The following is a 16,485-nucleotide window of genomic DNA, read 5'->3' as shown; positions in this document are numbered from 1 at the left end:
CCTTTATTCGCCATTATAAACTTACTGCTCACTCTCACAGTGTTTCAGTTTTAATAAGTCATTTCTTTTCCAGCATAATCTTGCACAATGAATATCAAGTTAGAGCTCTCTGGCACATTCAGAAACAGATGCAAAATAAATTGTTACATTTTGTGTGGAGCACTGCAAAGCACAGAAGGAATAACTCTAATCTCTCCAGCCCATTAGCTGCAGTTAAAGACAGTTTACAAGCCAGGCAAGTTCAGCTCAAGGAGCTTAAAGACTGGCAAGCAAAATAGCCACAGAAGTAAACTCCCCTAACCGAACACAGAATATACCAGAAGTCTGAGATCAGGTTATGCAACAAACTCACATTTAAGGTCTGTTAAGTATTTGAACACTTCTACATACAAACATTACCCCTTGCAGTTTGCTAGGAGATATCTGTCAAGATACAGTAAATTAAACCACATCCTGTTCTGCATCTTCACAGCAACTGTCTAACAGCATGGGATGCTGCAACAACGCAGGGAGATGCATCTGAAACATTTTTTTTTTCCTACTTTCCTCCTCATGTAAACACTTAAAATATAGTTCAGTGAAAATTGGGGATCCAGGTAAACCACACCTACCCATTTATTACAAGAGCTGCATGGTTTGCTGGAATCTTACACACAGAGATCCATGAGGACAGAGCAGCTCAGGGCTGGTTGTGACACATGAGGTTTGAGGGGCTGCAGCCTCCAGGCAGCTCCTGGCCACGTGCACCAGCGACAGGAGGCTGAAGGCAGGCAGAGAACTGTGCTGAAGGGAAGCAAAAGGAGAACAAAGAAGCAGTACATTCACCCTTAGCAAAAGACACCTGCCAAAATTCACTACTGTTCTTACTGCAGAAGCCACGAGGCCCAACAAAATGAAAGGGACATTCCTTTATCTACCAGGCAAGGTGACTCCACAGCAAACTCTGCTATGTGGCTGGTCTGTGCAGGGTGCCAGGTGTCCAGGGCAAAAAGCAGCTCCAGAGAGAAACCTCAGCCGTCCCCATCACCCTGAGCCTCTAACAAGGTGAGGAGATGCTCCAGCCACTACTGACACACTGGAGGGACACAGCCCAGGGGGGACAGGCTAAGAAAAGCGGCTTCTTGGCCCCTTTTAGCGACCAACCTGCTGTCTCCCAGGGCCTGAGCCACACAGCGGCTGAGCAGGGTAGAGGAGCCTCTCTCAGGCTCAGGCCCTGCTGCCCTTGAGGACCAAACCACCATCAGGGCTCGGCCCCTCCCAGCCCACGGCTCCTAGGACCTCCACAACAGATCACAAGTGGCGGCACAGAACCCCCAGCCCCATCGCTCGCCCCAGGTCCAGCCGGGACGCAACGCAGCCCACTCAGAGCCCCGCCGCGGCCTACACAGGCCTCGTTTCCTGGACAACGCCGGAAGTCTCGCGAGAGCGTGAGCCGGAAGTTACGCAACGCGAGGGGGGCGGGAGGGCGCGGGATACGGAGCGGGGATTCCGAACGGCGGATCGGGAGGTGGGGGCAGCGTTACTGCGAGCGGTGCCGGGACGGGAGGGGGGGACGGCCTTGAAACGGCCTTTCCACGTCTGTCTCCAGGTTCTTATCGGCCGCTAACGGCGCTGCTCCGTTGCAGGGGTCGATCGGCAGCGATGCCCAGGATCACGCTGAGGGGCGTGACGGTGGATTTCCCTTTCCAGCCCTACGAGTGCCAGGAGACGTACATGGCCAAAGTGCTCGAGTGCCTGCAGACGGTGAGACCACCGAGCGCAGCCCCGCCGCCCGCGTCCCTCGGTGCCGCATCCCCACAGCTCCAGGGGTGCTGAACCCCCGCCCCCCGTGCAGCTGTGCCGCTGCATCGCCGCTCTTTGCGAGAGGAAATGCCTCCTGATGCCCAGCCTGAGCCTCCCCTGGTGCGGCGTGAGGCCATCGCCTCTCATCCTGTTGCTGTTATCTGGGAGCAGAGGCTTTGTAGCTGAAATGTTGTGCGTCGTGGTTCCTCTTACTCTGGGCTTTAGACTGAGCTCACTAAGTCGGTTAGACGGTCCTACAGGTCATGCTTTTAGAATCACAGGCTCCTAGAATCACAAGGTTGGAAACGACCTACGAGATCATCTAGTCCGACCGCCCTCCCATCACCACTGCTACCACAAACTAAACCACATCTCGTAGCTCCTCATCCAGACGCCTCTTGAACACTGCCAGGGATGGCGACTCCACCACCTCCCTGTGCAGCCGTTCCAGTGCCTGACCACTGAGAGAAAAAGTTTTTCTTTATGTCTTACCTAAACCTCCTCTGGCACAACTTGTGGCCATTTCCTCAGGTCCTGTTTGCCTAGGAGAAGAGGCCGAACCCCTCCTCATCACAGCCTCCCTTCAGGAAGTTGTAGAGAGCAATGAGGTCTCCTCTGAGCCTCCTCTTCTCCAGACTAAGCAATCCCAGCTTATAAAACTTCTATATTGATACGTATTTTTCTATTGTATGAGAAAGCACAGCCCTATGCAGTTGTTTTAGCTGAACCTCCAAATTACTCATTTTTCCCTTATTCCTTTTATTTCTCTTCAATAAAGAAAGTAAACGGCATTCTAGAGAGCCCTACCGGTACAGGAAAGACCCTATGCCTGCTCTGTTCCACTCTGGCCTGGAGGGAACATTTCAAAGATACCATCTCAGCCCGCAAAATTGCACAGCGTATGAATGGAGTCGAACTCTTCCCTGATAGACCCATGTCTTCCTGGGGCAATGCTGCCACAGATGGTGACATCCCAGGTGAGTTCTTTGATTTTTATACTCAGTGGGAGTGATGCAGGAATGTTCATGAGCACTTGCTTTTATTTATGTATTTTTAATTTTTTTTTAGAGCATTAAAAGTGCATTTAGCTCGTTTTATGTGTGTGAGTAGTTGTGTGACAAAATCTTGCTGTCTTTATGCCATAGCACCAGCTGGGAAAGGAAACTAATAATATCCCATGTTCTTCTTGTTGTGCTAATAGTGGTTTTCTGCTCTTTTTTCCCCCTCTATGTGACAGCGTATTACACAGACATTCCTAAAATAATTTATGCATCCAGAACTCACTCTCAGCTTACACAGGTCATTAACGAATTAAAGAACACAGTCTACAGGTAAATATGATTTAGGATGGTGCTCCTATTTAAAGAAAAGGTGGAGGAAAATACTGGTTTAGTTGCTGTCTGAATTTATGTCTGTATAAATGTATGGAGCTATAAAAAACTGATACTCACTGAAATGTAGCTCTCTTAATGTGCATGTGTACAACCTGGAGTTCTTCATTGCTTTTTTTTTCCTTCACTTGTAGAATTTCCTGAATTCAGTCTGGTTTAGGCTCTTTATTTCACACATTTGCTTCTGAAATTCCTTGCATTAGTTCTTGTCATAATCTTATTCATGTAAGAATGACAGCTCTCAAGAAGCTTGCAATAGGTGGCAGCCCCAGCTTATCTGGCTGATCTGTCATAACAAAACCCAGATTTTCTACTGCATGATGTAAGCTGCTACTCATTACCTCCCACTGTTCCTGGGAGAAATGTAGTACTATGAAGTGTATCTGTGGCTGTTGTAAACAGACTAACTCATTGGTTATGATTCTGACCTGTTTTCTATGCTCATCTATTTCTCATGAACTTCTCACATTTGAGATCTTAAGCCCCACATAGGTTTGTTCAACTGTGTTCTTTCTTGCTGTATTTTTAACACCAGGTTTGTATATTCTGTTTGAACAGGCCAAAGGTATGTGTTCTGGGTTCCAGAGAGCAGCTTTGCATCAATCCTGAAGTGAAACGACAGGAGAGCAACCACATGCAGGTGAGAACAGAGCCTTGAAAACGTGTAACAAGAACATGCTAGGCTGTTTTTTATTTTGACATAAAATGTGTAATTCTGACCTCCAGCGACAAAGCCTGACGTTGCTTTATCACTGGAGGCTGTAGTGAAAGATACTCATTTTTTTCATGAGCTTTGTGGAACTTGCCATATCTATTTTAGTGCAAAATTTGGTTTGGCATTTTTGGTAGCATCTTCCATTTGAAGGAGGATGTGATTGTGTAGAACATGAGAGGTGATTAATAGTTTGCAGTTTATTCGGGTCTGCACTTCAGTGTTTTTCAATGGCAACAACCATTTAAAAATAATGCTTCAGTGATTGCTTTACCTGTTATTTTTATGAGTAATGTCAAAGGCTGCTCTTCAGAAAAATGTAGTAAAATATAAGCAAATTTCCTCCAAACATGTGAGTGTTCTGTGCCACTCACACACACAGAATGTAACCTCAGGGGAACAGAAGGATGCCTGATTTTAAAACTGAAGAACCCTGGCCTGTGTTTATTCATTAGGTGGCATTATGGATAATGGATAACTCTTGATCTCTTAGCTCACTTCACAGTGCTTGACAAGCTGTGCTAAAAAGTACTTCATTTTGCAGATCTATATGTGCCGAAAGAAAGTGATGGCTCGTGCTTGTCATTTTTATAACAATGTGGAAGGTAAGCTTGGCTGTGGGAATAAAGCCCCATTTGTTGGTGAGGGATTTGTCTGCTAGGCAGGTAGAGAAGTCTGAAAGAGTAGGCAGAGTCTCTGTGTGTATTTGTATGTGGTATGCATGTATATGTGTGTGTTGTGCTCTGCATTCATGTTTTTCGAGAACAAAATGTAAGAAGTGGATGAGTGTGATGACCAGGGTAACAAGAAGTCCTGGTGGGGTACCTTCACTTCAACCTCTGGTTGTAATGTTATAACTGTTCACAGAGAAGTCTACAGAGAAAGGACTGATGGATTCAATCATGGATATTGAAGATTTGGTTAAAAATGGAAGCAAGCACAGGTAGATTTTCTCTGATCTTACTCCTCCTTACCAGTATTTTGATTCTTGCTTGAGTCGAGGCTTCCAATGTCATCTGATGTGACAAACATTGCAGTTTTGTTTCAGGTTTAAGAGAATGATATGACTGATTTATTGAGATAAAATAGCCTAGCCCAGCATTTACTTCTTGCCTACGGGTTTAAAAGTATAATGCAGGAAAGAATAGCACTCTTTCTCGTTTAATTTCTTTTTTTCTTTGTTCAGCTGAGCTGCGTGCATTGGTAGGCATATTTTCTATACTTTGTTATATGTGTTGCATGGATAGAACTATTTGCCTGAAAATCAAACATGTCAGTTCCAATTCATTAGGAAATTGACTAGAAACCACTGAGAGCATGAAACATAGTACATGAATGATGAATGCACTCAACATTTCTGCAACTATCACATTATAACCTGTGCTACTTTTTTTTTTTAACAGAGCTTGTCCTTATTATCTCTCTCGAAGCCTGAAGCAGCAGGCAGATATCATTTTTATGCCTTACAACTATTTATTGGATGCTAAGGTAGCATATCTTTGTTTTTAAATACAATCTTCTTATTTTTATTCCAGGTTGACTTTTAGTGGATGAGCTGTTGAGAACAGATGCATAGCAAGGAAGTGTATTGTGTGCTGTGCTTCAAAAATAATCAAAACTCATTTCAAGTGCAGAATCAGGGGATGCCCTTTTGTGGCTTTCTCTATTTAGTTTTACTTTCCCCCAGTTAACAAATATTTTCTGTGTTGTTTTCTTTGAGGTCTTGCTCAAATTAGCTTTGCAGAATATGATGTCTTTGTTGTTTGATTATATTTACCTCCTGAAATCAAACCATCAGTGGCATACTTGGCAGTGGCTCTGCACGTGTTTTGAGAAAGTTTTGTTTCTGCAGTGACCAACATGGCTTGTAGAGTGAGCGTGAACCTTTCCATAGAGATTGTGGACAGCTCTTGTACATAGCTGCTGGCTTTATAAAGAGCTGCTGCAATAAGTTGTCAATGTTTCACAGATAAAAAACAAAACCTTTGAGAACTTTCCTGAGGAAACAGATCTGCTAACATCTTGCAACCAGTTGTTACTCATGAATTGTAGGTGAAGCTGGATTAAGTTCCTTTACTGCGAGAGGCAAAAAGATCAAAAACCTCTGACCACCTTAAGCAAGGAAGCATTGTGAAGTTAGATGATATTTTGTTGCTGAGGATGTCCTCAGAGCATCAACTCGCAGCACAGATGTCACAAGAATAAATTTGCAAAAATAAAACCAAAAAGCAAACAACACAGAAATAATCCACAAGCTAAATCTCCCTGGTTTACACCTCACTCCTCCCAGATCCCTATTGGCAAAAATGATGAGTGAGTTTAATTCTGATAAACCTGTAAATCCTAGTATGGTAGAAATGTTTTCTTCTTTAATACGGTCTCAGTTGTAATCTCCATAAGTGTTCCTCATTCTCTTTCTCATCTCTAGAGCCGACAAGCTCACAACATAGAGCTGAAGGGGACTGTGATAATATTTGATGAAGCTCACAATGTGGTAGGTTTGTTTCTGTTCTGTTGCCTTTTCTCAGACATCATCCAAAACGAAATACAGACCAGTATTGTATAACAAGTAATCTGTAAAGTCTGCACTCAACTGTGTCCTCTGTTAATGTCATTTATCATGGTTGTATGATCACTGATGTAATGTCTGTTAAAACCTAAAGAGATTTTGATGACTCTGATTTGCTGCTTGATGGATATGATAACTTTTTATAATGGAGAAAAAAAAAAAAAAGAGAGTAGTGTTTAGGAAACATTTTCTGTGTTCCAGAAAAAAAGATGCCCAGTGTAAGTCAAAATCTTAAGATATTTGAAAACGTCCTCCATCCTGAGCTTGGAGAACAGAAAGGAAGTCAAGTCTGCTCACCTACACATTATCATCTGTGAAACCATCTGACCAAATATCACCTTGTACAGTCTAAATAATGCTTCCATTCCTTGGTATTTTAGGAAAGATTGTGTGAAGAGTCATCTTCTTTTGACCTGACAGCCTACGATTTGGCTTCAGCAATTGATGTTATAAATGTAGTACTGGAAGAACAAGCCAAAGTAGTTCAACAGAATGAAGTAAATGCTGAATTCAATATGGAGAGCATCAGTTCAGGTGTGTTGGCAGCCACAAACTGCTGTTTTACTGGGAAATATAACTAGAAACTAAATCTTTCTGGGTGATTGGTTATTAATTATGCCAGGCAAACACAAAGTCTTTGGCCAAACCAATGTGATGTAAAATGCCATGTGTGTGGTAACTGTTGAGTCACGGCCTAAAGCACTGATTGAGCACCTGGGGAAAGGACCTGGTCAGTCATGAGAGCACAGGTGAAGGCAGTTCAGCTGTGAGACAGGCAGGGATGGAGCCGGGCTGCACCTTTCTTAGACCTCACTTAAGGGTTGACAGCTACTCTCTGGCTGGAGATCCCTCCTTTTGTGGAGTTTTCCTTGTGAGCCTAGATCTTCAGAGACAGGTGAGCACTTTTTCTTTGTAGCTCCTTTTCTACGCCCTAGTCCTTTTGTCATTGTGCTTCCTATATCACCATTCCATTGAGCTTTCTGATTGTTACAGTCATGAAAAAGGACAGTGAATGGAATACAGAAAATGTTTTTCTTATGTACATAGTGCTAACTTCCACACTGATAATTTCTGAGAAGGCTTGAAGAAACTAGGTATGAAATGAAACAGATGTGAAACACTCCTTAAAATCTTTCTTTTCTTCAACAGGGCTGAACATGGAACTTGAAGATATAGCAAAGATAAAGAGTAAGGTTCTTTTTATTTTTCTTCTGTTTTGTTGTTAAAAATTGTTACTGTAACTATTTCAAAAGGTTAATTGGTCAGCATCTAGATCATCAGATTCATCTACTGTTAACAACTGAGTCATTCATAGAAATCTCTGTTTTTCAGAGAGTTTTGTGGAATGTTTAGTTGCAGTTACTTCCCTGGAAGGTGAGACTTGGCAGATAAATGCATCCCTTGTCTCTTTGCCAGAAGTTCCTTCACTTTGTAATGTTGCCAATGTATTGGTTGCATCATTCTGCTGTAAGAAGGTGATGCTGTGTAGTGATTGTATCAAGGGCTTGAGACATCTGTTTGCAAAGCATTTCCATGAACTTTCTCCATCTATAGATATTTAGATATTTAATATTTAGTTAGCAACTGTATTTTGTGAGTACCACAGATTTAATCTAAGAGGTCATAGGTTGAGGTCATGGAATTTGTTAAAGTTTAATACAAATATTTAGAGATGATGCCTAGGAAATTGGCTTTAATCACTTTAGCTTGTTTACAGGATCAAGAAAACAGCTAAATTGCTGTCCTTTCTGGCAGCTTTTGCAGTAAATTGCATTTGAAAAAGGGATTCAGATGAGTTCCTGAAGTGAGTTTCTATGATCTATAACTATTTTTCCTTTTGGTTCCCATAAAGAAATTCTTCTTCAGCTAGAAAGTGCAATTGATGCAGTGGAGCTGCCACCAAATGACAGTGGAGTCACCAAAGATGGAAGGTAAATTTCTTCTCGTTAATGCATTTGTGTTAGAAGAATAAGTTCTAAACCCAGATTAAATTGAGTTTAGTGTGAGCTTTCTGCTTATGAATGTCCTTCTGTGTGCTCACATAACAAACCTGCAGTAGAACAAAAAATATGTCACTGTGCAAAGGATTTCTCTGGCTGTTAGGGTTAGTAGTAATATTCTGGTTCCTGGGAATAGTGCTTATTCAGTGTTGCAGCTTTTCTTAAATCACCTTATGTAGCAATCCTTATTTTTGATGGGAAATACTTATTTACCTTCCCATCTTTTATTCTTTCTTACTGAGTTGAGAATGTTTTGCAACTAGATGGTGAAATTGTTGCTGTAAAAGAGTAGTAGCAGTTGTTGTGTCCATGTGATTATTTACAGTGTTTACCCACTTGTGCTTTTTTTTTTTTTTTATTTCTGAATTGCAGCTACATCTTTGAACTGTTTGCAAAGGCCCAAATAACATTTCAAACCAAAGCCTCACTCCTGGAGTCACTAGAGCAGATTTTACAGTTTCTTTCAGGCCGTAAGTCTGTAAATTTGGACTTTTTCTCTAATGTAAGTAATTGGAAGCTTGCAGTGTTTGGGGGAAAGTGGAGAAAGGCATCTTTGAATTTAAAATCAAAAAATCTGACCCTGAGAAACAGTTTGTTGCTAGGTCCTCTGTAGGGAAACATCCACTCATGAACTAGAATTTATTTTAAGAACCAATGTTGTGTCAAAACCTGAGCATTTACTGCTGTGTGTTTGCACATGTGCACACTGTATGGGGCTGCTGAACCGCTGCCTGAACCTCTGATTGATCACCTGAGGCGAGCAATGATTCAGCCACGGGAGCACAGGTGAAGGCAAATCACCTGTGCTGCAGGAAGGGGTGGAGCCTGGCTGCACTTCTCCTGGAGCCATTTAAGAGCTGGCTGCCAGTGGGGAAGGATCTCTTCTGGAGATCAGCTCCATTGGAGTTCATCTCACGAGCTCAGGACAGGGTGAGTGACTTTCTCTCATTACTCCAATATAAATTATATTTGCCAAGCTCCTGGATATATATTTCTATGTATACCATCTGTATATCCATTGATTATACAGCACACCTAGAGGATTCTTGCACATAACACTATTCTTCTACAAAACCAGAAGGAATGTGTGAGGAGAGCTTGCTGACGTTTTTACTGATGGTGCTTTTTGTGTGTTGAACTGTTCCTGGCTCGTGGATTAATGAGATAGTAATGTTGGGAGTTGCTTGATGATCTTTTCTAGGTTTAACTAGGTTCTGTTATAGTGTCCATCAGCATCTTGTTCTTAATTGGCTCTTCTGCAAGGAAGCAGGTCCAACTTTGACATGTACTAAGGAAATAATTTGTCATGTCTGCTTAACAGCTCATTCTCATTAGCTGGCTTTTCAGTGTGAAAAGAGCAAGCTCTCTCCGTGGAGCATGGAATGTAGATGATAATTTCTGCAAATGCATCCTTTATGGGCAAATCTGTCCTTCCCTTTTTCCCCCTAGTATCCTTCTCTGGCTTAATAAATGTGTATCTTTGCCATTTCCATGGTCAAATTCTCAGTGTATTTCATATGTTGTTCTATTTGCTCCTCTATAATCACTGCGTTAAGCATGGGATGACTGTAAGGGGCTCTTACAGCTGTAGCAAAGGTTGCTTTTGTCTCTGAATAACAGGATACACAAACAGTTTCCTTCTTTCATAGGACTAATGTTAGTTGTCTGAGCTCTTGAAAATGTAACCATATGGCTTAAGCATGCTTATCTTCTGCCTTAACTACCTCCTTCCCTTCTTATTGTAGAAGAGCCTGAAGAAGTTGACATAACTGTTACAGCTTCTTAATGCATCAGAAACATGAAACTTACCTTGGAATGCCAGTCTTATATTTCTCCTTTCATCTTGAATAATGATGAAAACTTGAAATAACTCATTTTGTTTCAGATAACATTTCCAAGTTATGCTTGCAGGGTGTTGTTCTGTTCAGGTGTGCATGCACAGCAACACACATGTTTGTATTGTAAAAGTAATTGTGATGTTCTTCTTTGTAGGCACTGGGATATTTATCAATACCTCAGGATTGCATAAACTCTCAGATATTATCCAGGTAAATAATGAATGCAGCTGCTACAGGTGCCTGAAATACAGAAGAGTTGGTTTAAAAAGCATTCAGTGTCACTGGAGGGAGCAATTTTTTTTTTCTTTTAATTGCATGTATACTTGTGTATTTCCATCAATGCACGGGTTTAGAGGAGAAAGCTGCTGCCTAATGAGACAGCCTTCTTTGATTTTTACCCTGCTTGTTATTTTGTAGTTTGATGTCCTGTTTGGTGAGCTAGATTGAATTTTGTCTGGGTTTAGCCTCCACCAGGTGGTGCTGGGTTATTGGGCTGTGCACATTTGAGCATCAGTGTGTGGGGATGTGAGTCCTCAAAAAAAAAAAAAGACAGGCTAAGTTTAAAATTAAAAAAAAAAAATTAAAAAAAAAAAAGCAAAATTACTTTGACTGCTTTTTTTCTTTTTCTTTTCCCATTTAATGATTAAGTCAGGAGATCTGTAAAATAAAAATCCTTTTTGTGCCATAGGAACTGAATGTAATACTGGAAGTGTGTGGGCATCCATGTGTTGCTGACAGTATTCTCACTGCTATGCATTTCCAAAACATTGATTATGAGAACCTGGGCCCCTAGAGTAAGAGGGTACAGTGGGCCTGAAGTTCAATTGAAGCTGACCCCAGTTCTGGTGTGCTTGGATGATGCTCAAATATGGAGTAATAACATTTGGAGAGCTTAATGTTCAAACAAATAGTACATGGCAAAGCATCTTAGCTGTATCATTACACATCTGGAAATCTGTTGCCATTTGGGATATATATTCCCTGTATGGAGCACAGCTGTATTCTCAGAATTTGGTGATTTTTGAAGCCTGTATCTGTCTGAGTCACTAGGGATCACTAGGTTGAATTATATCTTTTCCCAGCAGTGAACTAAGACAATTATTTGTGTCTCTTCTGGATCATAAGGATCATTCTCCATCGGTCTTTAATAGGTAGATTAGTTTTAATGTATGTTGCTGGTTGCTTTTCTGTCTTGCTTTTATGTGTCAGGGGTTGGTGCTGTTCTGTTTTGGTGGTTGTTGCTATTGGTTGGTTTTTCTTTATGAAAAATTGCATCGGTGGCTGAGTTATAAGAAAACCCACAAGTATGGAGACTGGCAATGGGTGGCAGTGTTCAGTCTCAAGCTTACAGCCAATGTCTTCCATGGTAAAATACAGCAATTCCTTCTTACAGAGCTTTGCCTTCAACAGTTAATTTATTGACAGTTTTTTTTTTTCTTTAATTACTAATCACTTTTTTTAGAAGAATACTTACTAGAATCCTGTTTGCATGCCCTGTCCCTGACTCCTTTTCAGAAATGTTTTTCCAGGAATTGTACTTCTGTTTTCTCCTTACTACTGGAGAACATCTTTCTTGTTAACTAGCTGATATTCCTGTGAGCTCGAGAATTCATTTTAAATGTCTGAAGAAATTTTGTTTAGAAAAATTAGCGGGATTTATAAATATTTGAGAACCACAGCTGGTTTCATGGAAAGCTGTGTGTTTGAAACTGCATCCCTTGTAAGTCATAAGACATCAAGTACAGGAAAGAGAAGGAAGCACAACTCTGTTCTACGTTTGTGTGGGGTGTTTAGAAGCTTTTCATGTAAAATGTGGACGAACAAATGCAATTACAACTTGATTATTTTCTCCAGGCAGTGTGTTATTAGGGTAGGATACCACAGCTGGAATTTTCAGCAAAGGGAATTCCAAAAGTTCTTGCACACGCAGTTGTGGCTCTCTGTGATCTCGTGACCATGCCATGTGCTTGTGTTCTTGAGCAACCAGGAGTCAGGTACAGTGTGAATAGTGATACTATCGTTGGTATAATTTGAATATGTTTAGATTCTGGCTTGTATTGCTCAGAGCAATGAGGAGGACCATTAGCAAGAATTGCCTGTAAAAACGTGCTTGTTCAAAATTACCTTATTGAATAAAAGGAGCAAGGAGATAGATTTCAGGTTATCTCTACAGTGATTTTTCTGGAACCACTTCTCAGTGCCAAGGTATGTTAATTTTGTTGATAACTGTTGTTTAACCTTTCCATGTCATTATGTTGTTTCTTTTAGACCGTGTTCAACATCGATCTTCCAGAAGACACAACAAGTTTTTTGCCACCTCAGTCGATATCCAGATATTATAAGGTATGAAATGCTTTCTGCTCTGCATATTTCCTAGATAGCATTTAATGTCTGTGCTTATGTATTCAAGACTGAGAAGGATGGTATAGCAAATTGTGGTGTTGATTACTGCAGGATTATGTAAGTTCCTCCAGAAAAAGAAGAGTAGTTAAATTAGGTCCCACAGAAAAAAGGGGACCTATGCAGTAATTTATTGAGGAAGTTCTTTTCTTAAATCTAAAACATAATAAGGAAAGTACAGAAAATGTGAATTATTGAAAGTGTTGCAGTTCTACAAGAAGTATTGTGTTCTCCTGGCAAACTCATCTTCTGTATTACTCGGATTTTGTAGTTCTGTTTGTGAAGGAGTTCTTCGTGAGGCTTAAGTGAAATTTCAGGGCCACCAATGAAATGCTGCTTCCATAAACTGATTGAGAATGGATGGTTAAATTACTATATGCTTCTTTGCTCCTTGTTAAATGAACTGGAAACAAAACATGAAAGGCAGATAGGGAGTTATACAACCTTAGTATGACTATAAAATGACATTAATTGTGCTCCTTTCATGAACTAGCTTTTGGGGGTGGTTGGGGTGAAGTGCAAATTCATTTCTGCAGCAGTCTCTAGGAGCATTGCTCTTATTTTCCTTCAGGTACACATTCATCTGGATAACAGTAATCAGAAGAAGAAGAAGGAAAGGACAGATCTCTGGGATTCATCAGCTGCAAAAAAACAAGGTACAGAGCTCACACTTGGGTTCGTGCAAAAGCTGGGCTGAAAACAAGTCAGCTCCTTTCTTATTAAAGAGAAGTGGATGTCCTCTATCTAAGACTTCTTAATAGAATGTTTTCCAAGGATCTTTGTAAATACCTTGCCTCGTAAAGGTCTACTTAATTATTCATCTAAATGCTCTCAGGAATATCAGTATTTGTTTTACAGAAGTCATTTTGTTAAGGGCTAAAGCAATGTTTTTCAATGATTGCTTTCCCTCAATTTTAGTGTTTTTTTTTTTTTTTTTTCTTTCACATAATGTCCTCATAAATGTTTCCACAAAATATGTATTCCCTCTGCTGTTCTGAGCAGAACGTGCTTTGTTGCTCTGCATCCATTGTCTTCCTGGGACATTGCTCAATCAGAGTATCAAGTTACAGGAATAATTTAAGTGGATTTTGCTAAGTGTGCAGGGAAAGGCTAGCAAAAGCACTAGATTTATTGCACAATTTGGAGGATTTGTAAATAGAAATAATACAAAGCAGTCACAACATTCTTCTGTGATGCAGCAAACATATGGATGTATCTGCTTCTAAAATAAAAACTATTTGCAAGTACCTGTGCAACAGTCTAGCAATATCTTGAGACTTGTACTATATGTAAACCTGGCAGAGGCCAGAGGTGACTGATCAGATCTCCAGTTTCTCTGTAGTTGTGTAGCATGTTTTATGGAAATACTGCAAACCTCTTAAGAATAGCTGTTTTCAAGGGGTTTTGCAGAAATAATTTACTTGAGTGTAATTATCTATAAACTGTGATTGGTGAGGATAAGTGACGTAGCCCGAGATAGCTGATGAGATGACCTAATCCACTCTGTGGTTCTATGGTAGTAGAATGTACTTAAAGGTATGACTGAGCAATGACATCTTAAATAGTTTTGAATAGCCATAATGAATTGGGAAGGACAAAAGCAAAGCACGTATACCTGGGATTTTAGTTTCATATGCCAAGATTCTTTAGTTTCAGAAGTTCAGCTGCTGCTCTGTGGTAGTCATATCCTATTTTTCCACTGTACAGCATGCCTTATTGTTTTCTCTTTATTTGGTGCAGGAAAGACCTTAAGCTATTGGTGTTTCAGCCCTGGATATAGCATGCATGAACTTGTTCGACAGGGAGTCAGGACAATTATCCTTACTAGTGGGACTCTCTCCCCTCTCTCATCGTTTACAATGGAAATGCAGATGTAAGTCTCTGGGTGTGTGAACAGTGACATTACTGAAAATTCAATGATTTTTTTTTTTTTTTAATTTTATCTCAGATCTAATTGAGTGTTCTGGACTGGTAGCTAGTAGAGAATCAGAGAGGGCTTATGACTTCAGTCTTGCTTCTGTGTTTCTTCAGCCCTTTTCCTGTTCTCTTGGAGAATCCTCATGTTATTGATAAACGCCAGCTCTGGGTTGGAATCATTCCCAAAGGACCTGATGGAACTGTGCTCAATTCTACTTATGAGAGAAGGTAATGAACTTCTGTATGGAATTCTGCTTTGAAACCTTCAGTTCTCACGTCTTGGGTTCTGAAGAAATCAGTGGTCTCTGCAGTTCTTTTCATGGATAAACGCTGGATGGATAAAAATGGATAACAATACCCTTTTAGGCACTACTGTAGGAAGTTTAAAAGTAGAGGGCTGGAAGGGAGTGAGTATCAGGGCACTGAGTGCAGTCTCTAAGTAACTGATTAAGGACTAAGTACCAGTTTTTAATGCCCCTGACTGGCCTCACGTGGGAAATCCCCCACAGATCAGAAGTGAAGCCTTTTCATCTGAGAAGCGAGCTCAGGAGTTGCACTTGCTGTAGCAGTGTCTCCAGCTCTGTTACAACCACACCTGGCCCTATTGATCTGCCCCTGACTTGCTGACTGATCCCTCTCCATGACTTTATCTGACAGTCTGGACTCATGGTTGAACCTGACTGCTGTCTCTGAGTCTTTCCTACTTGCTTACTCTGATGTGGCAGGTCCCCTCCTTCAGATCATCCTCAGGTCCCACCTCCCTTCATGTTGCAGAGCAGTCTGTCTGTGCTGCCATAGACCCTCATCCTCAGTTTACTGGAAGCTCAATTAACTTGAAACATGCCTGGCCTTTGTAACAAATATTTTTATGCTTAAAAATTGTTGTTACAATTGGCCTGCCTTTCACCTCTGCATTGCCTTCTTAAGGAAAACATATCCAAATCTTTTGTTATCTTTCTTTTCTCTGGTCTCTTTTTTTTTTTTGTCTGTCTTTCTGTTCTTTCTGCTTTTTCTGTAAAAGAGATAAAATTAGTGCCAGCAAGGAGTGCTAAAACACATAAGTTCATTATATATTGACTTCTATTCCCTAATAGGTCATTCTCATTGAGATCTCAGCATATTATTTTAAGAGGTATTTTCATGCTTTGCTGCACCTTACAAATGTTTCTGTGCTTACCGATTCTCTGAAGGTACTAAAGAGTGCCAGTGCCTTTGTGCCACTGTTGTTTTAGATTCCAGTCCTTCTGTGGTACTTTGAAATGAAGATATCCTTGTGTATGTATACATGTTCTTCCATATAATTTTCTTCCTCATTGTTTATGTTGGCTCTTTCAGCATTATATCTGTACCTCTAGAATCATAGAATTTTGCCTGCTTGCTGGCCCAGCTTACTCTTGTTCAGCAATACAGAATGATCCAAGAATAGGTCTCAAAGAGGTTTTACTTCATGAATGAGATGCATGCCAGATGTTCCATGGAACTGGAAAGGGGCTCAACAATTCTAAACGATTTTGACAGAGAAGATAAGCCTGGAAAGCCCTCAGATGCTGTTCCTTGTTTTTTGGAAGCTTAGTTTCAGTGTATTTTGTTGAAGATAATGTCTTTCAAGGAGGAAAGGTTGGGGATTTCCCTGCCTCTGGCCTAAAACGCCATTTTGAAGAGAGGGAATGCAGTGTTATGTTTTGACAGCAGCTGTTTGGTGATACTGATATTCATAGCTCTCATAAATTTGGATTTTTTTCTTTGTGCATTTGAGCTTCCTGGAAAAATAAAGTATGAGAAACTGCATGGAACTGAAAAGAAAAAATCATAAGGGCATGAGAGAACAGGTGATGTGTCAGTCAGGGCTGGAAGAAACAGATAAATGCTGCTCATT

General features: G+C 40.7%; 1 protein-coding gene across 3 annotated transcripts in view; it reads left to right on the top strand.

The window, feature by feature from the left end:
* The first annotated feature begins 1,440 nt into the window (after window positions 1–1,440).
* The window catches only part of RTEL1 (regulator of telomere elongation helicase 1), a 36,864-nt gene continuing 21,819 nt past the window's right edge, over window positions 1,441–16,485 (top strand). For 2 of the 3 annotated variants that reach the window (XM_085241799.1, XM_085241797.1), the window contains exons 1-18: window positions 1,441–1,507; window positions 1,626–1,743; window positions 2,561–2,759; window positions 3,020–3,113; window positions 3,732–3,813; window positions 4,430–4,490; window positions 4,753–4,828; window positions 5,289–5,373; window positions 6,314–6,379; window positions 6,835–6,988; window positions 7,604–7,642; window positions 8,307–8,385; window positions 8,827–8,924; window positions 10,447–10,502; window positions 12,561–12,635; window positions 13,264–13,348; window positions 14,433–14,565; window positions 14,724–14,837. In XM_085241799.1, coding sequence (XP_085097925.1) covers window positions 1,642–1,743; window positions 2,561–2,759; window positions 3,020–3,113; window positions 3,732–3,813; window positions 4,430–4,490; window positions 4,753–4,828; window positions 5,289–5,373; window positions 6,314–6,379; window positions 6,835–6,988; window positions 7,604–7,642; window positions 8,307–8,385; window positions 8,827–8,924; window positions 10,447–10,502; window positions 12,561–12,635; window positions 13,264–13,348; window positions 14,433–14,565; window positions 14,724–14,837 — 1,598 coding nt within the window. In that variant the 5' untranslated portion in view covers window positions 1,441–1,507; window positions 1,626–1,641. Of the gene's footprint in view, window positions 1,508–1,588; window positions 1,744–2,560; window positions 2,760–3,019; window positions 3,114–3,731; window positions 3,814–4,429; window positions 4,491–4,752; window positions 4,829–5,288; window positions 5,374–6,313; window positions 6,380–6,834; window positions 6,989–7,603; window positions 7,643–8,306; window positions 8,386–8,826; window positions 8,925–10,446; window positions 10,503–12,560; window positions 12,636–13,263; window positions 13,349–14,432; window positions 14,566–14,723; window positions 14,838–16,485 lie in introns of all 3 variants that reach the window. The other variant, XM_019622193.3, reaches the window with a different exon arrangement.

The sequence above is a fragment of the Meleagris gallopavo genome, chromosome 22 (genome assembly GCF_905368555.1).
Source record: "Meleagris gallopavo chromosome 22, MGAL_WU_HG_1.1, whole genome shotgun sequence".
In the NCBI taxonomy this organism is placed as follows: domain Eukaryota; kingdom Metazoa; phylum Chordata; class Aves; order Galliformes; family Phasianidae; genus Meleagris; species Meleagris gallopavo.
This window is presented reverse-complemented; position numbering and strand designations above follow the sequence as displayed.